This window comes from Monodon monoceros, unplaced genomic scaffold (assembly GCF_005190385.1).
Source record: "Monodon monoceros isolate NGI ecotype Baffin Bay Population unplaced genomic scaffold, NGI_Narwhal_1 Super_Scaffold_21, whole genome shotgun sequence".
In the NCBI taxonomy this organism is placed as follows: Eukaryota; Metazoa; Chordata; class Mammalia; order Artiodactyla; family Monodontidae; genus Monodon; species Monodon monoceros.
In genome coordinates, this window is record NW_021703778.1 from 56,221,539 (window position 1) to 56,248,549 (window position 27,011).

Genomic DNA, 27,011 nt, shown 5'->3' on the forward strand with positions numbered 1-27,011 from the left:
ATCCAAGACGTTCAGATTAAAAGAAAAGTTTGGGGACTTAGATCAGTAAGTCCCAGTGGTCAGAAGGCCTGCTTCAGGTAGCTCTAGCTGGATGGACGACAATCACTCTGGAGCTTTGAAAAGAACCCTGGAGTTGAAGGGGTCCCCTATTCCTGGACTCCCTTTGCCCCTAACTAACCTATCTCCTTAGTTAAATGCATCATTTCCACCCCTGGAACCCAAGAATCTTATGTTTTTGGACAGAATACTTTTTTTTTTTTAAGTGACGATATTATAAGATGAAATTAACCTAGAATTTAAATTCCTACATAAAAAAGAGACTCTTCCACACACCAGGCATTACGTACCCAATTTAAGATGTTTAAATTCCGACTGCTGTGCAGATGCACAAAGCTGATAGAAAATGTGGTAATTTCGCTCATTTTCTGACTGTAAAATAAAGAAAAGCCCTGAAATTACACAAACCCTTTACAAATGAAAATGTGAGGTTTTCAACAAGAGGGTCTTAGATGGCTAATCTGGATTGACAGTTCTGCTCTCATGGACATGGACATCTACGTGTGTTTTTGCTGTGACCCAACTTCTTGCCTCCACTGGCTCACAGAGCGAGAACTGGTGGCCCAAGATCACCTTCCAAATAACCACCACAGAGAAAATGTTATTAAACGAAACATTCTACGAAATGGAAATAATGTAGTTAGTACCAGGTGAAATTTTAAAGAAACTCCCTGCAATACAAGGTTTACTGTTACTCTCCTTCTGGGCCAAAATGATGAGAATTTTCTCCATTTTATGGACAGAAGCCTTTTTCTTAAACCCCGCCTCTCTAGATCTGATCCCATTCCCTTCCTGATACAAAAGCCAGTCTAACAGCTTTGTCTATTTCAAGTAGTCTTTGTGTTCTAGAAAGATAAACTTGATTTTTAAATGCTAAGGATTTACGTGCCTAAAACTGAAAGTCGTAAACTTTTCCCTCAACCATATAATTCCACTAATACTGCACCTATTCATCAATTTTCATTTTTAAGAAATAGAAAAAAAAATAACCCAAACTGCAAATGAAATATAGGAAAACTGTATTCTTCAAGTCACAGAACAATGTAGGTTGTCTAATGAATATATGAATGTGAACCATACTACAAAAGTTGGGGAAAAGGAAATTTAATATTTTTATCCTTACTTGAAAGACAACTCTGGATTTCTCCAGCAGGTAAGTTCTCATGTTGGCTCCTATAATTTGATTTCTCTCATCAAAACTGATTTCTGTGTATTTCCCAAACCGACTGCTGTTGTCATTGCGGGTGGTCTTGGCATTTCCAACAGCCTACAAAACATAGTAACAACATTAAAAAAAACCTCTGCATCAATATTATTGGAGCAGTTACAGTAAATTCCAGTCCTGTATGCTGGGGAAAAGTCTGATTACAGAGGGCAGCCGGGAGGCAGGGGCTCGCAGGGAATAAGACACATCCTTCGGTCTCCTCAGTCTCACCTCAAGGCTCTCCTCAATCTTACTGGTAGACACTGAGTGGGATGAGAAAACACACGGGTTCTGATGTTTCAAGGCCCCAGGTTCCTTTTTTTACTATCTGTGTGATGCTAGAAAAGTTATTCCATCTTTCCAAGTCTCAATTTCTCTAGCTGTAATATGGGGAAGTATGCATCTTACAGAGTTGGGAGAATTAAATGAGATAATATACAGTGCCTCAACTCATCTATGCCTAAAATATTAGAGATGCTCAATTCAAAGTATACATCCTTCGTCCAACCTTTATTTCTGTCCTTATCCCTTACCACTTCCCTACTCGAACTTTCCACTCAACCAAAAAACTGCCTTCCTCCATCCCTCCCACACTGAGCATGATTGTTTCTTTTTTACTTCTGCCACTGAATTCTGTCTCTCCTCTTGCCCACCCTGCTCTCCCTTCCTGGGTACCTTCCATCTGGAAGTACCCTTCCTATGCACACACGTCCCATTCCTGTCCAGGCCATCATGCTTTTGGACAACATGTATTTATTTACTGTCAGGCGAAGGTAAACCAAAGTAGACATGGTCCTGCCTTCATGGAGCTTACAATAGCGGGTGAGACCAACCCTAAACAAATAACCACACGATATCATCCACTGGGCATTTAACAGGGTAGTGCTTCTTGACAACCTTTTTACTGCCATCTTGGATCATGATTTACCTTTCTATTCGAATTTAAAATATGTTATGTTAGAGGAGTCTTAAAACTTGGGGATTGGACCTTATTTTCATTACTTCCTGTATTATTTCGGCACAGTGGCTTAAACAAAATAGGTGGTCTGATAAATATTCATGGAGGATTTTGATTCAAGAAAACAGGGAGAAAGGGTCTAGGAATCTAACGTTGTTAATTATTTGCTATGCTTCCAAATAAATCCAAATCAATCCTCTTCCCAATTTGCAAGGCAGCCAGAGTTGGCCTCTGGGCCCTCTCGTAAGCTGTCAGATGCCCCTTTTTCCTTGAGGGTTGTCTCCTTACCACTGGGTGCCATCGTGGTTGGCCTTGCCCACATATCTGAGCCAGTCAGTGGCGTGCTAATGAATCACTCTCGGGGAAGGAAGGAGGAACAGCCTGGATATGTGACATTTGCCAATTTGTAAGGTGTAAATACTTCCATCATGACTGATGTCAAACTACCAAAGGTTTAACAATAACTTGCAAAAGAATTCCTGAATGTTTAACAATCAGCTCATGAAAGTTGGTGCTGGTTTGGCTGGAGAACACCACTGGTCTTGGTGTACCAGTTGTCTCTGTGGTTGAGGAAATTTCCCCTGGGATATAAACGTAAACAGGGGACTCCTGAAATCCTGATGGTGGAATTTCTAGCCCAGCAGGTAGAGGAGAGAGGCCCTGGAAGCAGCAATCTATGCCCCAATCTCCTTCAAATCCCACCGGAGAACAGACTTCCTTGCTCCTTCCCTGCCCTCACTTCTTTGCATTTTAAAGGAAGGGAACTCAAGTTAGCAAGGACAACATACAGGCATACCTTGAAGATATGGTGGGTTTAGTTCCAGACCACCACAATAGAGCAAATGTCACAATAAAGCAAGTCACACAAATTCTCTGGTTTCCCAGGGCATACAAAAGTTATGTTTACACTATACTATAGTCTATTAAGAGTGAAACAGCATTATGTCTAAAAAAACAATGTACACACCTTAATTTTAAATATTTTATTGCTAAAAAATGCTAACCACCATCTGACCCTTCAGCAAGTCAGAATCTTTTTGCTGGAGGAGGGTTTGAAATACTGCGAGAGTTACCAAAACGTGACACAGAGACAAAAGTGAGCAAATGCTGTTGGAAAAATGCGCTGATAGACTTGTTCGATGCAGTATTGCCATAAACCTTTAACTAGTTAAAAAAGAAAAGAAAAAAAGCAATGTCTGCAAAGCGAGGTATGCCTGTATACACGAACCAGCCCACTTCTCCATACACGCCTCTGCCTCTGACCCCACTCCCCACCCCCACCGGGTACACACCTCAGTTATGGGGTTCGACGCCAGAACCTTGTCTTCCACGCGAGCATTAGTGCTGGACTTGCTGACGGTGGCGAAGTACCTCATGGCATAGCGAGCAGATACTGTCTTTCCAGCACCTGACTCCCCGCTTACGATTATTGACTGATTTTTATTATTTCTAAAGCAAATAAATAAAAGCATTCTTAAAAATATTCATTTCTTCCTATTAGGCAATATATACTCATCAAGAAAAATGCAGATAAGCCCGAAGAAGGGACTTTATCACTTGAAAGTAACTCTTTTTAACATACCAGTGAATTTCCTTCTAGTCTTTTTCTCTGTGATCCTGCTGAACACACAGCTTTGTTTCGTGTTGTGTCCCCTGTGCTGAGAGTCCCCAAGAGCAATCCCAGATCAGTGATCCACTAGCAGGACTCCCAGGACTCAGCACACATTCGCACTCATGGCTAAGATTTATTACACCAGAAGGATACAAAGCAAATCAGCAAAGGGGAAAGGCATACAGGACCAAGTCCAGAGGAGGCCAGGTGTAAACTTCCAAGAGTCCTCTCCCAGTGGAGTCACACAGGATGCACTTACTTCCTCCAGCAATGAATTACGACAACACACGGGAAACACTGTCTACCAGGGAAGCTCAATAGAGACTCAGGGTCCAGGGTTTTCACTGGGAGCCGGTCGCATAGGCATCCTCTGCTATCACCCACCAAAATTCCAGATGCCCAGGAGGAAAACAGATATTCAGCAGGGACCACATTGTTCACACAAACAGTTTAGGTGCAGTGAGCCACTCTTAGCAATTAGGAAATGCTGAGGACCTTCCTGAAATCCAAGTTCCCAGAGGTTTGCCACAGGTCAAACCTGCAAGCAGGTTTCTAAAGATAGCAGTCTCAAGCCTATGTCAACTCCTTTCTGTATATCCCCACTTAAATATAAAACCATTTTAAAGACATCACTTGGAGAGTAATTACTCGAAATGTGCTTGGGAACACGTGTGCTCCACAAGCCAACATGCTCTGTTACACAACTCAGAGATCTTAAAAAATGCATTAAACTTTTTGTGTCATTAGATCATGATGGCAGAACCTTATTATAGTGCTGTCCTAGCACCACTTACGTGCCAGGTGCTTGGTGAAAACTTTACAGGGATTCTCATTTAAGCCTCACAAAAATCCTACGCCACATACAGTGTGTCCATTTTACAGATGAGTAGAACAGTGACTCAGCGAGGCACAGGACACACAACCTCCCTGTGAACACTGGAGCGGACCTTAGAGAGAGAGCTCCTGGCCTCAGTGAGGAAGCCAAGATGCTCAGGAGGTGAACGACACTCCCAGCGCCCCTCAGCTGCATGGAGTGGGACTGGGGTTACTAAAGCTGGGCTCTCCGGACTCCTAGTCTAGCATCAGCAAGTCCAGTAAGAGCCTGCCTTAGGTTCGGTTCTGCTATTACAGTTAGACAGACCTCCAGAGGAAACTGGCTCTTCAAGCTTGAACCTGGCTCAGTCCTGCAGCTCTAACGAGCTCATGCTACTGACACCCAGGAGCAGTCCTGGCCTGTCAGGCTCTGAGCCACACCGACTCTAATCTTGCAGATGCCCTGGAGACCTGCAGGGGCCAGGGTAAATCCCAGAACCACGGGTGTTTTAGCACCGGAAAGAACCTTGCTGTGGCAGAAGCCAAGGTAATTGGCAAATTTTTTTGGAACCTCCAGGATCTTTCATTTTCTGGTACCATCGGGCTTCGCTGCCCTCTGCTCATGAGCCTCCACACTACCCGCAGGGCTTAGGAAAGGGGGGAGACTTTTACATCATTCGTCACAGCACCAGAGTAGGGACGGCAGGTTCGAGTCCAGCTGGTGTCCTCTGAGCCTGGCTGGGCTCCCAGCCTCTGATGTGTATACAAAAGAGAGGGAGTCACACAATCTGCTGTGGGCTGACAGGTGCATCGAGGCATGGAGGGCACCTGCTGAGGCTGAGGACGTGGGGTTCGGGTGTCCCAGGTTACTGGCTTTTAATCAGTAATTCTCTACCCAACATTCATCCTCCCCTGCTTCTTAGGGACTAGGCCCCAATTCTTAGTGGACATGTTGCTGCGTATATGAAAGACTACATATCCCAGCCTCCCCTGTGGCTAGGCATGGTCATGTGAGTAGGACCTGACCAATGAACTATGAGCAGAAGTGCTCTGTGGGGGCTTCTGGGAGGGCTCCTTAACCAGGAGGGGCACACCCTTCCCCTGGGACACTCTGTAGCCTAGAAAAGAGAGAAAGAAGGCTGAGTACTTGCTTGGCCCTGAAGCCAAGGATCCCGCTCCAAGGATTGAGAAGCTGGAAGGCACTGATCCATTGATGACTTGGTAGAGGTGGTGTGCTAGCCCTGGACTGCCCATCAGACTTCTCCGCAGGGGAGAATCATGCATTTCTACCTTGTATAAGCCACCATTATTTTTTCCTGGTTATAAGCAGTAGAGCTTGGAATGGGTGCTCTCTGAGCATCTAGCTCACAGATGAGGATCCTGAAGCTGAGGGAGATCAGGGCTGTGCCCAGGGTTATGAAGTAAATGAGGCAGACCCAGGTCCTGTGTCTCAGGTTTCATCTGTGAAAGAAGGGCACGGTGGCGGTTCAACAGACTTCACAGAGGTGTTCTAGGACTCAAAGGAGACCACTGTCTGTGAAAGTTCTTTTGCAAACCGTAAGGATCTACAAAGATCCTTTTACAGATCAGGATGTTGAAGCCAAAATAGGATAGTTACGGGGAAAAGAAATTACACATGGAGTCTAGAAATCTGAGCACAAATCCCAGCTCTGCCTTTCTCTTGCTGGGTGACCTTGGGTGGATGGCTTCACATCTCAGTTGTCTGACTACTGCTCAGGCATCCTCATTACACACTCTTGTGAGGGCACTCAAGATGATGTGTGAGAGTGTGTGCACAGTGCCTGGTCCACAGGAGGCTTTTCATAAAAGCCTCCTTGTTTGCTAGCAAAACAATAACTTCACAGGCCATACAAAAAACAAGTGGCAAAATTAGAATAAAACCCCCAAGCTCCTACAGCTAAAACCTGTGCTCATCTATCATTAGTCTGCTGCCATGGATGGGTAAAAATGCTTAAGCATCTCACAGTGAAGAATAAATCAATTTTCTTCCAACCAAACACACTGCAAGAAAAGCATCGGCTATTCCCAGATCGGTAGGACTGACTTGACTACCTAGAAGGGGCAAACCCAGGAGACTTGGTTTAGACAGTAATATAGCAAACAGTCATTTGCTACTTGGTACGGTCAGCCTGCTCTACCAAGCACCCCCACCGGTCTGACTGATGGTCACTTTTAATGACCATCAATGTGAAGGCCCAGCAAATGCAGGAGCACCGGGAGAGCAAGAGGAAGCCCTGCCTGGCGGGAGGCTACCTGGCCATCTGCTTGTATGCCTCTTCTGCCACAGCAAATATGTGCGGGTCCATATCGCCCATGTTCTGCCCGCTGTAGGCGTGGATGATGGCATCTCCATATATCGGCAGCTGCTTGTAAGGATTCATGGCCACCAGGATGATTCCTGAGGAAAGATGTCAGACGCAGTGATGGGATTCTTAGTGTCACCTCTTTCTCCAAGTTCTTTTGAGAAACCGCAGCTCTGTCACTTATTAAATCTCCTGTGTGACTCTGGGCAGGTCACTTAATGCTCCGAATCTCAGTTCCCTGCTGAGGTCACCTACATTTCTAGGCTACTCTGAAGGTTAGATGAGATGACAGATGGCAATGCCCTAAAACTGAGAGGCTCTTACAATTCTCAGTGTAAACATAATGATAATACCACTGCCCAAAATAAGTAATAAACTTATCATATCCAATGAGAAACTCACACACAAGCTTTAACCACATATATTTTTCTTGGTAGTCCAATCTTAGTTTTTGTTGAAGACTCTCCCCACCTAGATACTTCGTTTTATAACAAACTCTAAGATCAGATGTGTGTACCTTTTAGATAGAAATCTGGGCAAATTTTTAGGTGTGATTACACATTTTGACAGAGTCAACATTTCTAATATAAACATAATATAAAACATAATCAGGATGCTCTAGACAACGAGCATTAAGTTTCAGTGTCATTCCTGCGCTCCTAGAATTGCTCTCCTTACCACTGTAGGTGTAAATGAGTTTGGATTCTGCAAAGCGGATTCTGAGATTGTGGAGCACAGCGGGCTCGTGGAGATAGCTGAGGGCCGTGAGGTCATTCTCACCCACGAGGACGTCAGGATTACGAAGTGGAGGCAGAGATTCTGGATCAACGGAATAATCCAGCTCCTGTGGACAAAGATGAAATTAAAGTTCTGGAAGTAAAAGTTTTCTGGTGTTTCTGCTGAATCACTGTCCTCTTTCCTATCTACCCCACTTTGAAGTGACCCCTGACACTCTAAAAAAACAAATTTATGTATAGCAGCAAGAAAATAACCTTCGTGGCTGACTTTTGGGAGCCAGGTGATCAAGGTATTGGCTGTGTGCCCTAGGGTGTGTCACTCACCTTCTCTGGTCCTCCCTTCTCTCATCTGTGAAAAGCCTGGCTGGACCAGATCAGGGGTCCTCAGAGCTACAGAGGCCTCAATGAGGCGTGGCAGGGAAGTTACATGGTCAGGGACCTGGGCATCCCATCCCAATGCTACCACAGGGGCTCTACTTGCATGCGGTTTAGTTGCTGGTGCCATGAAAGTTTTCATTTGGAAACAGGATTCTGTTGCTAAAATGACTCAATGATCTAAGGTCCCTTGAAGCTCTAAGGTTGCCGAATCTCTGTTGGAAGTTGACATTCGTGGTGGTGAGAAGCGTCTAAAGGAGCCTGCGTGGGATGATGGTCTCTCTGTGAGAGGGCCCCCTATACAGGTGACTCCTGTCTGCAGCCACCTGTGTTCCCAAGGGCTGCAGGGCTGCCTATTTCTATGATTCTCAGCCCTGGGCTGAGTAACTGGCCCAGGATGGCCTGTCATCTGCTAGATTTCACCAATGTATATTCTGAAAGTAGCTGCCTGAGCAGAATGAAGGCAAGGTCAGCATGCCTTGCGGGCCTTGCAGATGTCAGAGCATTAAGGGACCTTATTACCACCTGTTCTACCTTCCTTCACTTTCACTTCACAGCTTGGGGAAGTGACTTGAGCAAGGACACCCAGCAGGCTTGTTTCCCTTCCACCGCCCAAGCTGCCTTCCTTTCCATACCTGGTCCTGGACAGCTGCACAAAGTGACCCAGCTGTCCCTTAGCAAGAGCCCACTCTGCAGGCCCTGTGCCAAGGACTCAGCACCGGTTTTTCATCTGATCCTCAAAACTGCTTTCTAAGGAGGGCATGACATCCCTAACTAAGAGTTAAGGAGACAGGTTCAGAGAAGTTAAGCTCCTTGTTGAAGGTCACACAGTTCATATGGGTCTGGCTGACTCTGAAGCCTGCGTCATGATGCCTGGTCAACACTGACAGGGGTTTGGTTTGTTAGCTGGTTGGACTGTTTTCCATAAGGAGAGCAGCTCAGGGCAATCCGGGACAACTGGGCATGGATCCTCACAGCAGCTGCCTGCTCATTATCAATGCAATTATATTTATGGACCTGCCCCAAGCAGGATATTTTTAACCTACACACTTCTGAGAATAAGATAAAGTGCTGCTCATACATAATTTATACTTACCCTGAGTTTTTCGGGGTTTTTTTTGCGGTACGCGGGCCTCTCACTGTTGTGGCCTCTCCCGCTGAGGAGCACAGGCTCCAGACACACAGGCTCAGCGGCCACGGCTCACGGGCGCAGCCGCTCCGCGGCATGTGGGATCTTCCCAGATCGGGGCACGAACCCGCGTCCCCTGCATCGGCAGGCGGACTCTCAACCACTGCGCCACCAGGGAAGCCCTCCATTATGTTTTAAATCAACAACCTCCTTTTTCCAGTTCAGCCATTTTGTGTGTGTGTGTGTGTGTGTGTGTGTGTGTGTGTGTGTGTGTGTGTCTTATGTGTGAAAGAAACAGAAGGAGAGAGAGAGAAAGACAAATAGAACAGACAGTCTTTGGGGGAGGGGAGAAAATATGAATGTGAAGAACATGAGCTCGACAGCTGGAAACAGAGGTGATATTTTCTTACATAAAGCAGGCTTTGTCCTTCATGGTATAGATAAAGGGTTAAGTTAAAAAGCAACAGATGAATGGATAAAGAAGATGTGGCACATATATACAATGGAATATTACTCAGCCATAAAAAGAAACGAGATTGAGTTATTTGTAGTGAGGTGGATGGACCCAGAGTCTGTCATACAGAGTGAAGTAAGTCAGAAAGAGAAAAACAAATACCATATGTTAACACGTATATATGGAATCTAAAAAAGAAAAAAGTTTATTAAGAACCTAGGGGCAGGACAGGAATAAAGATGCAGATGGAGAGAATGGACTTGAGGACACGGGGAGGGGGAAGGGTAAGCTGGGACGAAGTGAGAGAGTGGCATGGACATATATACACTACCAAATGTAAAACAGATAGCTAGTGGGAAGCAGCCTCATAGCACAGGGAGATCAGCTCGGTGATTTGTGTCCACCTAGAGGGGTGGGATAGGGAGGGTGGGAGGGAGACGCAAGAGGGAGGGGATATGGGGATATATGCATATGTATAGCTGATCCACTTTGTTATACAACAGAAACTAACACACCATTGTAAAGCAATTATACTCCAATAAAGATGTTAAAAAAAAAAACAAAAAAACGCAGCCTGGCCACCTGCCATCTTACCTGCCTCTCCCCCTCCTCCTCTGAGCAGCTCATTCAGGGCCAGGAATGTCGCCTCCTGAAGCCCTGCTCATATTACTAAAGCAGCAAACTGCCACTGCAGCTGCTGCCCTGAGATTTTTCTCCCCAAAGCCACCTGATCCCTAATCAGAACCTTGACTGCACTGGAGATACTCAATAAATGCCCCCAAGGAGTTTCTGATGGGAAGGGAAAGGCTAAATGGAAATAGCAGCTCCTCTGCCTCCCCCTTTGCATTTACACACGCCCCCAGGGATTATCTCATCTGATCTTCAGCCGCCCTGTGATATGCTGTTACTAACTCCATCTGACATGTGAGGAAGCCGAGGGGCTCACTGTCACAGACTTAGTGGGATCTGAACCCAGATAGTCTGCCACAGACTGGGAAGGATTTGAACTCAGATAGTCTGATTCTAGAGGATGTGCTCTTAACTGCTATGTTTATCTCCCTTCCCAGGATCTGAGGAGATGACTCCAAATCCAGGACAGTCTGATTGGCAGTAATATGTCCTGTCTCTGCAGAGACCATTTCCATGCCTTGGAAATTCCAGCATTTTAATATTCATGTGAAATTCCCAGGACTAACTCTGACATCCAGATGGATCATGAATCCTTTGTCCAATTCTGCATCCAGATACTTGATTCTAAAAACCTAAGGTCAGCCTAGCTATGGATCCAGTGGGATGTCATTACAGCTATGGGGGGAAAGGACGACTCATCATGGAAACTTAAAGCGGAGATAAAATCCGTAGAAACTGGTAATCGAAAGCCATGACCAGCCTTTGAGAGGAACTCTTCACGAGCATGCTCTACCATGGGGACAACGGCCCAACCTCCTGGTCATCCTTTGCCTCTCCCTTGCCACACCGGCACCACAGAGCTTCCTCATAATGTCCTACCCAGCTGGGCTTCCTGTCCCCTTGTCCCATCTCCCGTCACTCCTCCAACTGCCCTGTTACACTCCCTCCTGGAGGTCCCAATTCTTACCTGTTTCTACCCATCCTTAGACTGACTCTCCATTCTCCCACACCTCCCTCTCCCTTCCTGTTTTTTTTTTTTTGCGGTACCCGGGCCTCTCACCGTTACGGTCTCTCCCGTTGCGGGGCACAGTCTCCGGACGCACAGGCTCAGCGGCCACGGCTCACGGGCCCAGCCACTCCACGGCATATGGGATCTTCCCGGCCCGGGGCACGAACCTGCGTCCCCTGCATCGGCAGGCGGACTCTCAACCACTGTGCCACCAGGGAGGCCCTCCCTTCCTGTTTTCTATCTCCCTTCTTCTACGTCTCTTCCTCTTCCCATCTTGATGTTTTTCTCTACCAGTTTATGTCTTGGGCTCAAACTACTTCCTCTCCAAGTTTCTCATCTTCACCCAGTCTCTGTGCTGAGACCCATAAAACCAAAATGGTAATCATTTTTCAGCATTCTCCCAACATTGCTGAATCCCCAGGAAGGCAGCACAGAGCACAGACCTGTCCACTGCATCTCATTCCAGAGAGAGGCCCAGCTGACGCAGGGCACTTTATGTCTTCACTAGGGTAGTGGGGGGTGGAGGCAGGGAGGTGGGGAGGGGTACAAACACACGGGTGGATCCACAGCACCAGCTGGCCATGTTAGGTGCCCCCTCATGTGCCCTCTGCCGAAGGTGCTCCCCTCCCACACACACCCTACAGTTTCTCCTTTATACATCATGGTAGTTATGATCGAGGACCCTCACCGTTCCATCCTCCAGCAGGAGACGCAGGACTTTGGCACCAACTCTATAGTCCTTTGCTATTTCGGCAGACTTCCAAACTTCTTCAGGATCAGGAATCCAAACCCTGTTGTACTGATCAACAGAATAAGAAAGGCTTAATTTCAGCACTTTAAAAGCAAAACACAAATCGTTAGATGATTAGACTCAGGGAGATTTCTTTCTGTCCACTAACATCAGTAAATTCATTAGGAATACTTTTACCTAATTTTTGCTTGTGAGGTAATCGTTAGTGTATCTGCAATGCACCAGGCCTAGCTGCTTCATTTCACAGGTAATAGAATTCCCAAAGCCTCTTAAATACATATTGAAAAAGGAAAGCCTGGGAGTGGAAAGGAAATCTGTGAGTCTCTTAATGGGAAGATCTGAGCACTGTCTACAAGAGCTGGAGCAGAGGGATGTGGTTCACCACTGATGAACTATGGGGCTCTGGGCCAGACACTTAACTTCTTGTGCTCATTTTTCTCATCTATAAAATGGGCACAACAATACCTACTCAATACTTTAAGGTTTGCTGGGAGGTTAAATTGGACTGAGTAGCTGACAGCACTTTGCAAAATGCTGTGGAAGTAGTGTTACAGCAGTGTTATCACAGTCTTATCACACTGGTCAGCAGCCAAGGATTCCCACCGTGGGAAATGTGGAAGTCCCGAGCTCAATGTCCCACCTGGCTCAGTGCTGATGTGCAAGTCCTTAAGCAGAACTACATTGCTATGTACTGAATTATCCCCTCAAAATTCATGTGTTGAAGCCCTAACCCCCAATGTGAATACATTTGCAGATAAGGTCTTTAAGAGGCAATTAAGGTTAAATGAGGTCATAAGGCCCCGATCCGATAAGATTAGTGTCCTTATAAGAAGAGATACCAGGGAGCTTGCATGCACACTCTCTCTCCACCTGCACGCACAGAAGAAAGGCCATGGGAGTTCAGTGAGAAAACAGCTGTCTGCACCCAAGGGGAGAAGCCCTCACCAGACCAACCCTGCCAACACCTTGATCTTGGACTGCCCAGCCTCCAGAACTGTGAGAAAATAAACGTCTGTTGTTTAAGCACCGTCTGTGGTATGTTGTTATGGCAGCTCAAGCCGACCAAGACACACATCTAATATTCACACTCACACACTGGGAAGGGGGCAGGCTCACTCTCCAGAAGTCACCAGTGGCACCTGAATGCAGCTTGAGGTAAACACAAAGTGACTGCCATGTCTCTATACTGCAGCTGTCACAGGGCCCCGTGAGTCATTCTTCTCTCTCCTGCATGCATGCTGCAGCATCATGCACTGACTACTCTTGCTTTCACCCAGACCCCACATTTCATATTCTCCTGTGGTCATCTATTTGTTTGTTTGTTCATTCACTCTTTCGTTCATTCATTCACCCATGCATTCATCCCATCCATCCATCCATCCAACACCTGGGCACCTCCTGGGACTTTCCTGGTGACGCAATGTTTAAGAATCCACCTACCAGTGCAGGGGACGTGGGTTCAAGCTCTGGTCTGGGAAGATCCCACATGCCGAGGAGCAACTAAGCTCACGTGCCACAACCAGACTCAGGGAGAGTCTTTGTTGCACTGCAACGAAGGGTAGCCCCTGCTCGCTGCAACTAGAGAAAGCCCATGCACGGCGACGAAGACCCAACGCAGCCAATAAATAAATAAATATAAATAAATAAACCTAAAAAATTAAAACAAAAAACACCTGGGCATCTCTTATGTATGCGTCTGGCACAGTGCTGGATTACCAAGAAAGAAAGGCATCTCCTCTTAATCATCATGGTCTTCCTACTAACTCAGCCAATCTCTAACCTGGAGCTGCAAGTGCATTATGTGTATATTTGCAACTCTCTGCTCACATATCGGTGGTTTCTATCAATGCGGGCACCCCTACAGGATACCCTGATGTCCTGGGACATAACCAGGGCAAAAGGAACAAGAATTGGGAAGCACTCACATGGAGATATGACGTAGCACCCAGGAAAGCTCCTGAATCCAAAGGCTCAATAGCTCGGGATCCCAGATCTAGATGAAGCCTACGAAGCCATGCAGCGTCTAACCCTCGTTTCCCAGAGAAAACTGGCCTCAGGGACTCCAAGTCCTCCAAGAGCAGAGCTGACATGAGCACCCAGTTCAGGCTGGTGCCTACAGTGGCATCTCCTTTCCACCTCCTTACATTCACAGGCCGAAGGAATATTGGTCCTCTGGCATTGTCCCTCAATGGGACAAATGGACCTTCTGAAGGTAATTGTCGAGTGTGTAAACTCTTGTAGCAGGGAATGTTTGTGCCTTTAGGAGAGAATGCCGCACTTATTTATTTATTTTATTTATTTAGGCTGCGTTGGGTCTTCACGCAGGCTTTCTCTAGTTGCAGCGAGCAGGGGCTACTCTTCATTGCAGCGTGCAGGCTTCTCATTGAGGTGGCTTCTCTTGTTGTGGCGCACGGGCATAGTTGCTCCACAGCATGTGGGATCTTCCCGGCCCAGGGCTTGAACCCGTGTCCCCTGCACTGGCAGGCAGATTCTTAACCACTGCGCCACCAGGGAAGCCCAAGAACGCTGCATTTTGCCTAAGTGCCTGCCATCCTTCTGAGTGCAGTTCCTGGGCACTGAATTGGCACCAGGCATCATCCTGGACTCTGGGGATAGTCACAAACAAGACACTGCCCTTTGTGAATATTTGCTTCTTAACAGCTGAGAGGGCAAACATCATGACCAAATGACGACCTGGATATGAGCCAGCTGAACACGTGGCTTGTGGACTGCTGGGGCCTTACCACTGTGAGGAAATCTTCCCTTGGGTTGAGAGACCGCACCTTCAGGAGTTTCCAGTTACAAAAAAATTCTGGGCAATAATTATGACATTTTACTTTTCTTCTTTATAGTTTTATGTACTTTCTATAATCTGCATATTTTACTTTTATAATCAGAATATGCCATCTTTAAAGGCAACTATCAAAATATATGTTCACGAAAAGACTTGTACGTGAACGTTCATAGTAACTTTCTTCATAACGGCTAAAAACTAGAAACAGACCCTATGTCCACTAACATGAGAGTAAATTAAAAAAAACATAAAACTGTGGTATACTCATACAATGGAATACTACTTACCAATAAGAAGAATCAACTACTGATACAAGCAAGAACATGAATGAATCTCCAAAGTATTAGGCTGAGTTAAAGAAGCTGTACACAAACGAGTACAATTCTGTATGAGTCCTTTCAATGAAGTACTAGAACAGGTAAAACAAATACAACGTGGGGAAAAGAATCAGAACAGTAGTTGCCTCTGGGGGTAGGACGGTCTGGGGAGGGAATCTTGTGGGGCGATGGCAACCTTCTATACCTTGAAGGGGTCTGGGTTACATAGGTGTTAAGCCCTTTTTCAAACCTCAGAGAACGCACACTTAAGATTTGTACCTTTCACTGTCTGGAAATTTTATAAAAAGAACTAAACAACAACGGAACTCTTAACAATACGCATACTACTATTTAGGAGGACATGTATTGATGTATGCGATTACCCTAAAACGCTTCAAAAAATAAGATGGGCTGAGGACTGAAGTATAAAAAGACGGATAGACATGTGATATAACAAATATGGTAAAATATTCATGCTAGAATCTAGGTGGTGGGACAGATACTCACCGTAGAATTTTTTCAACTTTTTTGTACACTTTAAATTTTCATAATAAGATGTTGAAGGAAACAAAGAATAAGTATAAAACAAAGTTTGGGGTGTCAGGACTAGACTAGGACAAAGTTGGTTGAGGAGCACATTTATTAAACTACTAGTTAATATAAGCTGCCTCACTTATCAAACAAAAAATATATGTATATCATTGGTTGAATATCAATCATGACTCCCTAAGTTATTTGGGTTTGCTTTAATTCTTGACAGCTAGCTAAGAGCAGAAGTTTGCTGAAATGTGGCACGGGATGAGTGATACTTGTGAGAGACAGAGGGAGGGAAAGGGAAAAAGAGAGAAAATGGAAGAATGACCTGGCGGGCAATGACACACACTCAGAGACACGCGCCCATGCAAATAGGTGGAGAGAAGCCTCACAAGCACACAGACACACACACCCAAACTCCACACACACTTGTTGCCATGGACTACTATTTTCCATGTCAGGTCTGCTCTTGAAAGTATTTATTGCGAACCTCACAAAGCTGAAATCATTAATACTTTTTTATAGGATAATATTTTTATGATAATTGGGAATATCTCATTTATCAAGAATTGGCCACTACAGAATTTTATAGCTGAAAGGGTCCCAGGATTGTCTACTCCAAGCTGTCGAAGTTCTTTTCAAAGCTTGCTTCAAATGAAATGGTGGTAGCCCACCATGTTCTGCAGCTGAGGTCTCTCAGGCCCTTCCATGGAAACCTGAGGCTCTGAGAAGGGATGCAAGTCACTAAGCTAACCCAAAGGCCTTTGTTTTCCTGATCCCCAAACTCAAGCTCAGAGAGGTCAATAACTCACCAAATACCACACAGAGAATCTCAAAGGCCAGGACTCCACGTAACCAGAGCTTGGGGCTCCTTCTTTGAACTACTTGTTAATTAAATGAGTCTGGCTCTGAAAATAATCCTGAACTCAACGGCAGCCATCTACTTGAGAGTGCACAGGCTGGTCTGTTTCAGCTAAAAGCAGCCTTAAATGCATTAGGACGTATGGAACCAAAAGTCTGCTTCTCTTCTGGCGTGAACACAAATGGCTTCCTCAGCCCCGGATTCCCCAGGCTGCGCACACCCCGCCAGGCCTGATGCCTCTGCCGGCAAGGCTGTCGGCCATTTAGGGCCCCGCAGCTGAGACCCAGCCTGGTAAGTAAACATGCCCAAGTTTACCTGGTTCCACCTCAGTTACACCCATTCGGTCCCTCCCTTCTGCCCCACATTCCTCAACCCACAAGGCAATGCTTCAAACCGGAGAGAGAGCTAACTGCAGCGTCTGGACAAACGACATGAGGTCATAGGACCTCCCCAGGGTGGCTCCTTCCTGTGGGGCAGGAGCCTCTTGACTCAGGTCACTTGCCAAGCCCTCTGGGGGCTGCCTGCAGCAGGGCCAGGAGAGCAGCGAGGCCTGCCGCCCACGCCTGTCCTGGGAATCTTCCCCTGTGGAGGGAGATCAGGGTGCATCCACGTCCGGGAAGGCTCCGGAATGAGGCAAAGGCTTCAAGAGGAAGGGCCACGTCCTCAGGAATAGGCCAAACCCACCCACCCCACATGCTCAGATACAACCAGAGTGGCATCTTCTCATGTCTCCCACCTATTTGAGGGGTCTACCGGCATCAGCCACAGAAATGGCTTGGAGACTTTACATGGTGTATGGGATGACAGGAGTTTTCTCCTAGCCACACTCTGGACTGGAAGGGGGTCTGCACGTTCTCCGTCAGCCAGGCCAGGGCAGCGACACCACGCTCCCTCTCTTCTCTTCACTCGTTCCTCCAGGCCTTCCCAGCTCCCCAGCCTCCTCCCGTGTCTCCCTAGATCCCTCCCGGCCTCTCCTCGTGACGGGCTGTTTCTGGAGAGTTTCACCCTTTCCCGCAGCTTCCACGACTGCCCTGGCGACTGTGCACCACTGAGGCCTCCAGCCCAGATCTCTCAGTGGGTCTAGACCACATTTCCAACTGTCTCCCAGACATCAGCCCCTAAATGTCCTCTGACAGTCACAAATCCCAAGCTTGAGCGATCATTATGCCTGCCCCACACACAATCTTCCTCCTCAGTTCCCCCACCCGTCACATCAGAAACCTGGGACAGCGCTGGACACCCTCTCCCCGCTTCCCTTAGCCCCCAACAATCAAATGGTTATCAGGTGCTAGGACGCCTATACGTAAACAGGTCTCACCTGTCTGCCCCATCCACCCGCAATGCCATGGCCATCAATCAGCTCTCCCTATGCTGTGCCCACCAATCTTCTCTTGATGGGTACCGCAACCTGCGGAGTGGTTCCTCAACCAGGTTGAGTACCGGTTTCTGTGGAGAGACAGATTCCTTTACCCACACCTGAATCAGAATTTCCGTGGGTGGGGCCCAGCAAGATGAAAGTTCCCCCTGATGGATTCTGATGAACATCCAGGCCTGGGAACCACGGTCCTGGCCAGTTTTCCTACTCAGGCCTCACCTTCTTTTCAATCCATCCTCTGCCTGCTGCCACCCAAACCACCAGCAGTTTCTAGAACATGCCAAGCTCTTCCTGGCTCTCTGCTCTGCACTTCTGTTCCTTCCACTCGCAGTGCCACCCCTCCTCTCCCCATCTGTGAGCAAACTGCTCTGAGCAGTCAAGAGTCAGCTCAGGATTCTCACCTGCAGTACTTTCCCCACCACCCTCCCCCAGAGGCAGGACTGGATGCCTCCTCTTTAGCGCTCTCTGCTCCCTCCCCAGCTTTCAGGTAGCTTCCCATCTCGCCCACTGGCATGTGAGCTTCAAGAGCCTTGTCTTTGTGTCCTGGAACTCAATACAACGATTTCCCCATGGCTAGCACTCCATAAAAACATCTACTGAACAAAAACTCAAATTCCAAGTAGTCTGCACCAATAAACCTGGTATTTTAGTCTTTATGTCCCTTTTTTACTCTTTTGAACTATCCGTATATAATACAATAGAAAAAACTCATTTTCCAGGGTGGTTAATGTCATATAGAAATCTAAAAGCTGCTTAGAATAGCTAAATGGAAAGTTATTAAACTGAGCTTTGACCTTATTTTAGACAGAGGCCCTGGACTGCATTTCTCTTGACCTTGCATATCGGAGTTTCCACAGAATTTCTGTGAAGATGTCTTGTGAGTTCCTCAAGCACACGGAAGAGAAAGAGATGGATGAAGGATAATATGATTTGTGAATCTGTGGCTAAAGCCTGAGTTCTGGTTAATTAGAAAGGTCTTTAGAGGCATGCTATACAGCTCTACCGCCTCACCCTCCATTCATCACTTTCACCAGTATCTTAGATAAAAAACCAGAACACATGTGTATCAAATATGCAGATAAAATGATCAGCTAAAGATGATCAAGATACAAAAAGGTTTTTAAAAAGCTTCAAAAATGTTTTGACAAGCTGCAGAACATTAAACACTAAACAACAAGACGGAAAATTTAAAAGGAATAAATGTGAAGTCCAATAGTTAGGTACCAAAAATTAACTGTATTACAATAGCATCAATATAAAAAACAACTAACTTTTATTAAGCCTTATGTGTCAGATATTGTGCTAAGGATTTTACACAGGTAATTTAATCCTTACAATGACTGGTAAGACTTAAATCCATTCTACGGGTGTGGAAACTCAAGAGAAATTAAGTAACTTGCTCAATGTCATCCAGTTAGCAGAACCAAGACTTAGCCCCAGCCACCATGCATGTGCATTCCAGGGGCAGCATGTAGCAGCTCTGCTTAAAACAAACAGAACACTGAGTTAATGCTCGCCTGCACTAAGGGCAGCTCACAGGAGGCTGCAGCCCCACGAGTTCCACGGTACTCTGGCTGAGCAGACCAGATCTAGAGAATAGTGCCACAAAGATGGGCATCAAGGAATTGAAATTCACCCAGAGGGTGGCGGCCTTGATGGTGAAGGGTCTGGAATGATGCTGTAAGAGAAAAAGTTGGTGGTATCATCACTCTCCTCCAGCTCTCAGTCCTGCCCACAGCTCATTCTAAAGAGCTCCATGTCTTTCAACTCCTGCCACCCAGCCTCAGGTCCACCATTACCTTCTGAAGCTATTCCACGCCTGGTGCCTTTCTTACATCTTCAGATTCCAGTCCTCCACCAGTTCCATCCCTTCAGCCTGTGACCATGCCCAGCTGTCCCCTCTCTCCCGCACGGTTCTACTAAAAGAGAAGCAATGCCAAGGACTTCCTGGTGGCCAAATCCCATGACACTTCCTCAGCCTTCATCGTCCTTGACTTCTCTGCAGCTATAGAACTGACTGCTGAATTGTTATTGATACACATGGTCTTCTTACTTTGCATATTTTATATGTTTATGATCACAGAGCAGATGCATTTTTGTGCCGTCATTTTCCACGTAACATAAACATTTTCCCATGTTGTTATGAACTCTTCACAGTAGCATTTTTTATGGCTTCATACTATTCTATTCTTCTATCTATATAATTCACGTAACTCTAGCCCTCTTCCTGGACATTGGGGTTGGTTCCATTTTAGTTATTAGAAGGAATAATCTGATAAATAACCAGATGTTGGAGGAGGCAGCTATGAAATGAATGGACTTTCCAAAAATCCTCTGTGTGTTGGGGGAAAGGTCAGATCCCCTGAAGAGAAGGAAGATGATAAGGTCGTTGAATAAGGTGGTGAGAGTAGGAGGTATCAAGATAGGTTTTTAATCCTAGCTCATCGCTTCTATATAACCTTAGGCAACTTACTTAACCTGAGCCATTTGTAAAAATGCAATAGCAATAACTAACACATGGCATTGTTTATTCAGATTAAATGAAAGGTGTTCTGCAGATAAAGTTCACAGAGTTCTGAGGATGGCATCTGACACATAAGAAGTACTCAGTGACTGTAAGATAAAAGTAGCTATCATCCATATCATCGTCGTCATGACCATAGCTCTTTCTGAAAGCAAAAAAACTCATTCATTCACGCATGCACACATCAGACATTTACTGAGTCTCTACTGCTCCCTGTTCTCTAGAAACCCTTGGTCAATAGGGGAGACAGAGTTAAGGAGCTGTTACAAGTCATCATGAAAAGTGCCTGGATGGAGGGGCTGGCTGCAAAGATTTCTCAGAAGAGGCACTGCTCAACAATGTGACTGACAAGGGGTTAATATCTAAAATACACAAACAGCTCATACAACTCAATATAAAACAAACAGACAACCCAATCAAAAAATGGGCGGAAGACCTCAACAGACATTTCTCCAAAGAAGACAAACCGATGGCCAATGCGCACATGAAAATATGCTCGACATTGCTAATGACTAGCAATTAATTAATAATTATTAGTTAATTATTAGAGAAATGCAAATCAAAACCATAACGAGGTATCACCTCATACTGACCAGAATGGCCGTCATCTAAAAGTCTACAACTGGGACTTCCCTGGTGGCACAGTGGTTAAGAATCCACCTGCCAATGGAGGGGACACGGGTTCAAGCCCTGGTCCAGGAAGATCCCACATGCCGCGGAGCAACTAAGGCCGTGCTCCACAACTGCTGAAGCCCACATGCCTAGAGCCCGTGCTCCACAACAAGAGAAGCCACCGCAGTGAGAAGCCCACGCACAACAAGGAAGAGTAGCCCCCTCTCGCCGCAACTAGGGAAAGACCGCGTGCAGCAACAAAGACCCAACACAGCCAAAAATAAATAAATAAATTTATTTATTAAAAGAAAATAGTCTACAGCTCATAAGTGCTGGAGAGGGTGTGGAGGAAAAAACCTTCCTACACTGTTGGTGGGAATGTAAATTGACGCAGCCACTATGGAAAACAGTATGGAGGTTCCTTAGTGCTACCGTATGATCCAGCAATCCCACTCCTGGGCATATATCCAGAAAAGATGAAAACTCTAATTCGAAAAGATACAGGTACCCCAATGTTCATAGCAGCACTAGTTACAATAGCCAAGACATGGAAAGTGCCCATCAACAAACGACTGGTTTAAGAAGATGTGAGAGATATATATATATATATCTCTCTCACACAAAATGGACTGTGTATATATAGATGTAGATATAGTACTCAGCAGTAAAAAAGAATGAAGTATTGCTATTTGCAGCAACATGGATGGACCTAGAGATTAGCATAGTAAGTCAGAGAAAGACAAATACTATATATCATTTATATGTAGAATATAAAAAATAATACAAATGAATTTATATACAAAACAGAAATAGACTCACATAGTAAACAAACTTATGGTTACAAAGGGGAAAAGGAGCGGGGGAGGGAGAGATAAACTAAGAGTATGGGATTAACAGATACAAACTACTATACATAAGATAGACAAGCAAAAAGGATTTACTGTAGAACACAGGGAACTGTATGCAATATCTTGTATTAACCTATCATGGAAAATAATATGAATCACTTTGCTGTATACCTGAAACTAACACAATATTGTAAATCAACTATACTTTGATTTAAAAAATAGGAAAGAAGAAGAGGCACTGCTCCCATTGAATCTGAAAGGTGCAGGCACCGGTGAGCAGAACAGACATAGAGTGGTGACACTGTGGGAATGCACTGCAGGATGGCAAGAAGTTGGGCAGAGGGTGAGCCAAGGTAGGAGCTGGCAGGCAGCGGGGGAAGATAGAGAGGCGGGGCCTTGCGGCTGCTCAGTGAGTCTGAAAGTGACAGGGGCCTCCAGAGGGGCTCAATTAGAGGATGGCCGGACCGGTTTTTCTCAGAGATTTCAAACAGTGGCACTGCTGAACAGCAGCAAATGCTCTGAACGTTTCTAAGGCACGCTGCCAAAGAGCTTTTGAAAAGGGGTGGGTCGTTTCACACTTCAACTGGCAGCAACTACTCTCAACACACTTCCTCCGGAGTGTCCCCTTTCTCAGAACCTCTCTTCCTGTGGTTCCCGTGCCAGGCCTCCCGTGTCCCCCTCCCTGTGACGGCTCCATCTGCGGCCCCTCTGCCTCCTTTCCTCCCTGAACAGATGCATCCCCAGTGTCCTGTCTTAGCCCTCTTCTCTCCCTTGATGATGCCCTCATGCCTGGGCTTCAATCACCACCTATGGGGAAAACTCCTGGCCCATCTTCTATACCAACCTCCAACCACTCAGGGCACTCTCCCTTGGAAGCCCCTTCCCCACATCAACCCCCGCAGGTACAAACCTTGCCTCATGACTTCCCTAACGTCTCCTCCTCCTGAAGTCCCTGTGTCAACAGCACCAGCCTGCTTCGATCTTTCAGACTCTAACCTCATGTCAGCCTTGGGTCATCCCTCTTCCTCACACGCCCCAGTGCCGTCTCCCATTCTCACCTACCTCTCCATGCTCTCTGCGAGCTCCTTCCATCCTCCATGTCTAACACTGCAGCCCTAATTTTTTCCCCCATGCACTTAGGATGACCTGAGAATTCAGCTACCTGGCTCCAGCCTCTCTCCCATGGGCACAGAGTCTCATAGTCACCGCTGGCATATCTGACTGACACCACCCTGGATCCTGTCATTCCCATTCAAAATATTCAATGGAATATAAAGCCCTGACCTAACTCTTTGGCTGCCATGACTCTCCCCTGCTAAGCCCCATCCCCCAGCAGGCTCCTCCATGCCTTCCAGGCCTCAGCAGATTGAATTACTTGACATTTCTCATTTCTCACTCATCAGAAAACTCCCTGAGGCAAGACTAATCATTTACATTTTCTTTTTCTAACCTTCCCCAAGCATAATGTTTTATATACAAAAAGTGCTAAACAAATGTTTTATGGGAGATAATATGCCTGTCTTCAATGCAGGAAGGGAAATTGGTCAGGGGCCAGGAAGGTAACAGCAGTGTAAAGTGGGTGAGTGGGGCAGTGGGCAGATCATAGGGTGGGTCTGGATGTCACACAGGAACTGGCTGCCACACACGGATCCCTGATTGGACAGCCCACCCATCACCCTGCTACAGGGTGACTACTTGCCTCTGAGTGCAGCAATGGGTTTCAGGTTGTTTTAAAACATTATGTGGCTAAGATTGTGCAGGGAAACAGAGCACTCCTGTGGGTTCACTGTGGCCAAGGTTCCCCCGTCACAAACTTTGACTTAGACTAATGGCTAGATCTGCAGACTCGGGAGTGTGGGAGGGAGTGGTAGGGAAGCAAGGGAGAGAGCTTAAGATTTTTGTGTCAGTTTAAGGAAGAACTCTTCAACAAAGAAGTTCTCTAAAACCTAAACAGGTAGCTACACAAATGGGGGAGCTTCCCACCTCTGGAACTGACAAAGTGGAGGCTGATCGACCACTGGGAAGGGAGGTGCCTGGACACAGGTGCTTACTTGGACACAAAGTGGGTAGAGATGGCCATCAAGGCTTCTTCTGGCTCTGCGATTCTCAGTCTTTGTCCATCCAAGCTCACCTCTAGAAAACTCTTCCATATTAGTTTTCCTACATTGTGCCTGGTACCTAGTTGGTATTTAATAAATATTTGTGGCATGAGTCACTTTATGATAGGGGTATTCACACCTGTGTCTTTTTGCTTCAGGAAAAATTGTTACTTAGAATGGATTAATCAGCATTTTCCTCCAACCTCCAAAGTATCTTCCAAGAATAGTTTTTTTTTCAAGAATTTTTTTTTAGTCTCACATTCTCACTGGTAAAACTATTCTACCACTGCCATTTAGAACTCTAGTTAATAGAGGGGGAAATACTGTTTGGTTAGTTTGTATTTGTACTGTTAACTAATTAAACAAAGTAGAAGAAAAAACGCTTACTTAAACCATTGAAACAAATTATTTACAGCCATGGTTTATATCTACAGCAAAAGTGTCTCTTTATTATAAAGCTAGTGCACTTGTCAGGGGAAATGGATGAATTCTAGTCTCATCTATCTGAATACTGGGTACCATATATTTCCCCCACTGGGGTACAGGAGTATCTGGCTTTATGGCTATTCGAGTGGATTTTCTCCAACACTTTCACAGGTTTTTTTTTTTGTTTTTTTTTTTTTTTGCGGTACACAGGCCTCTCACTGCTGTGGCCTCTCCCGTTGCGAAGCACAGGCTCCGGACGCGCAAGCTCAGAGGCCATGGCTCACGGGCCCAGCCGCTCCGCGGCATGTGGGATCTTCCCGGACCGGAGCACGAACCCGTGTCCCCTGCATCGGCAGGCGGACTCTCAACCACTGCGCCACCAGGAAAGCCCCACTTTCACACTTTTTATCCAAATAATTAACCAAGCTCATCTCAGAAGGTTCTGGGCACCATGTGGGAATCCTGACCTTCCCAGCGAAGGGGGGGGAGCCCTCGTTTGCGGGAAGAGGAGGTTTCAGAGGAATGCTCTAGAGTGATTCCCGGACTCGGGGTGTACGTGAAAGGTATTTTTATAAGCGGTAAAGCACCTTATAAATGTGAGTAAAGAGCCTGTGACTACAGCGTCAGGATCCCTGGATTCCCAGGAGCCCTCAACTTCTACTACGGGTAAGGCCTGGGCCACACTCCCAAGCACCCGCAGCTCCAGGCACCAGATGAACTTCAGTGCACGTGCAGGTATTTTGAAGACCCGGGAATTCTAGAAAGCATCCTGAATACTGCGGTCCGAGCTTCTGTGCCGAGTTGTTCAAGGGGTAAGATTACAGACTATTCTTCGCCCGTGTCTGAGGTTTCTGAGTTTCCGTGGGCAAGTCTGATTCCCTCTGTGGCGCGGGAGAAGGGACGGACCCGCAACTCCTGGACACCGGGAAGCTCGGGTCCGGCCGGAGAAGCAGCCCCTAGCACTCGGTCTTCCCATCCCGAGGGGACCCAGGCTCCCGGGGGCGCCATCCCCACCGATAGGGACCCGAGCTCTCGGCGGGGCGGGGGATACGACGCTCCCCGGACCCCCCTTGTCTCCGCGGCCCCTCCCCGCGGCGAGCGCGCCAGGTGCACAGGTGTGGCCCGGGCGCCAGGTACAGTCAGCATTAGCGCTCGGCCGCTTCCCTCCCGCGCTCCTTCCCTTAGGTCGGGCCGCCCTGCCTACCTGCGTGTACAGCTCGGCCACCGCCATGGGCGCGAGAGGACAGCTCGAGGGCTGCGGAGGTGCAAGGCTCGGGGGCTGGGCCGGCGGCTCTGTGGCCCCGGGGCAGGTAACCGTCGCTGCGGGTCCCGCAAATCAGCGCTGGGCCATCTTGCGGAAGAAGTTTCCCAGAAGCCGACTAACTTTGCAGAGCGTTGGCGGCCCCGGAGGAGAGAAGTGGCGGATTGGTCATTCCCGGCCCGTGGCGAGGCCTCGCTGTGATTGGCGGAGCGGGGGCTGCGGGCGCGGCGCCCCTCCTCCGGGCGGGTGCCCGCGGCGAAGTGGGTCCACCTGGCGGGGGCAGAGCGCTCAGCCAAGAGCCCGCGGGTCACGGGATTCGCTGGCTCTCGAGGGAGGAAGCAGGTGTGTTCCGAGGAGTTCCCGACCCAAGTTTTAGCTCCCTTATAAGGGTCTCAACGTGCTTATTGGAAAGAGCGGAGGATATAACCATTTGCATAGAAAATCCAAGAGAATCAGCCACTAGAACTTGTTAAAGAGTTCAGCCAAGTGACTATATTCAAAATCAGATTTTAAAGTGAATAAGTTTCCTTTGTATGAGCAAAACCTGGTTAGAAAATAAGATATTTGAAATATAAACGAAACTATAAAGTGTCCACTAACAAAAATGCACTTGGCCTTTGTGGAGAAAGTGTTTGAATTTCTCTTCAAGGGTATAAAAGAAGGCCCGAATAAATGGGGAAACGTGCTATTCTCATGGATGGGAATATTTAACATTGTACAGGTGTCAATTGTACCCAAATTAATATATAAGCCTAATACAACTGGAACCAAAATCCTAGCAGGGGGACTTCCCTGGTGGCACAGTGGTTGGGTATCTGCCTGCCAATGCAGGGGACATGGGTTCGAGCCCTGGTCCGGGAAGATCCCACATGGGGCGGAGCAACTAAGCCAGTGGGCCACAACTACTGAGCCTGCACACCACAACTACTGAAACCTGTGCGCCTAGAGCCCACGCTCGCCAACAAAGAGAAGCCACCGCAATGAGAAGCCTGCACACTGCAACGAAGAGTAGCACTGGCTCGCCGCAACTAGAGATAGCCTGCGCACAGCAGCAAAGACCCAACGCAGCCAAAAAATAAATTTAATAAATTAAAAAAAAAATCCTAGCAGGACTTTTGGAGAATTGTAAAGTGATTTTATATTTTTTACGGAATAATAAAAGTCCGTGTATAATTAAGACAATGCTCAAAACAAAGAACAAAGAGATTAGCCCTACCGTGTATTAAGGGATATCACAAAGCCATGGTCATTAAAACAGTGTGACACCGGCATGGGAATGGAAAAATGAATAATGGAACAGAATGGA

At 46.7% G+C, this 27,011-nt stretch overlaps 1 protein-coding gene across 4 annotated transcripts in view; it reads right to left on the minus strand.

Moving 5' to 3' along the window:
* Positions 1–25,842, minus strand: part of MYO5C (myosin VC) — a 117,908-nt gene extending 92,066 nt beyond the window's left edge. For all 4 annotated transcript variants that reach the window (XR_003796006.1, XR_003796007.1, XM_029238890.1 and 1 more), the window contains exons 1-7: positions 25,649–25,842; positions 11,991–12,101; positions 7,647–7,812; positions 6,919–7,063; positions 3,512–3,668; positions 1,181–1,324; positions 348–429 (exon numbers count right to left, since the gene is read on the minus strand). Coding sequence is in view for 2 of the 4 variants with exons in the window: in XM_029238890.1 (XP_029094723.1) it covers positions 348–429; positions 1,181–1,324; positions 3,512–3,668; positions 6,919–7,063; positions 7,647–7,812; positions 11,991–12,101; positions 25,649–25,675 (832 nt within the window). In the remaining 2 variants the exon portion in view is untranslated. The remainder of the gene's footprint in view (positions 1–347; positions 430–1,180; positions 1,325–3,511; positions 3,669–6,918; positions 7,064–7,646; positions 7,813–11,990; positions 12,102–25,648) is intronic.
* Between the last annotated feature and the right edge of the window lie 1,169 nt (positions 25,843–27,011).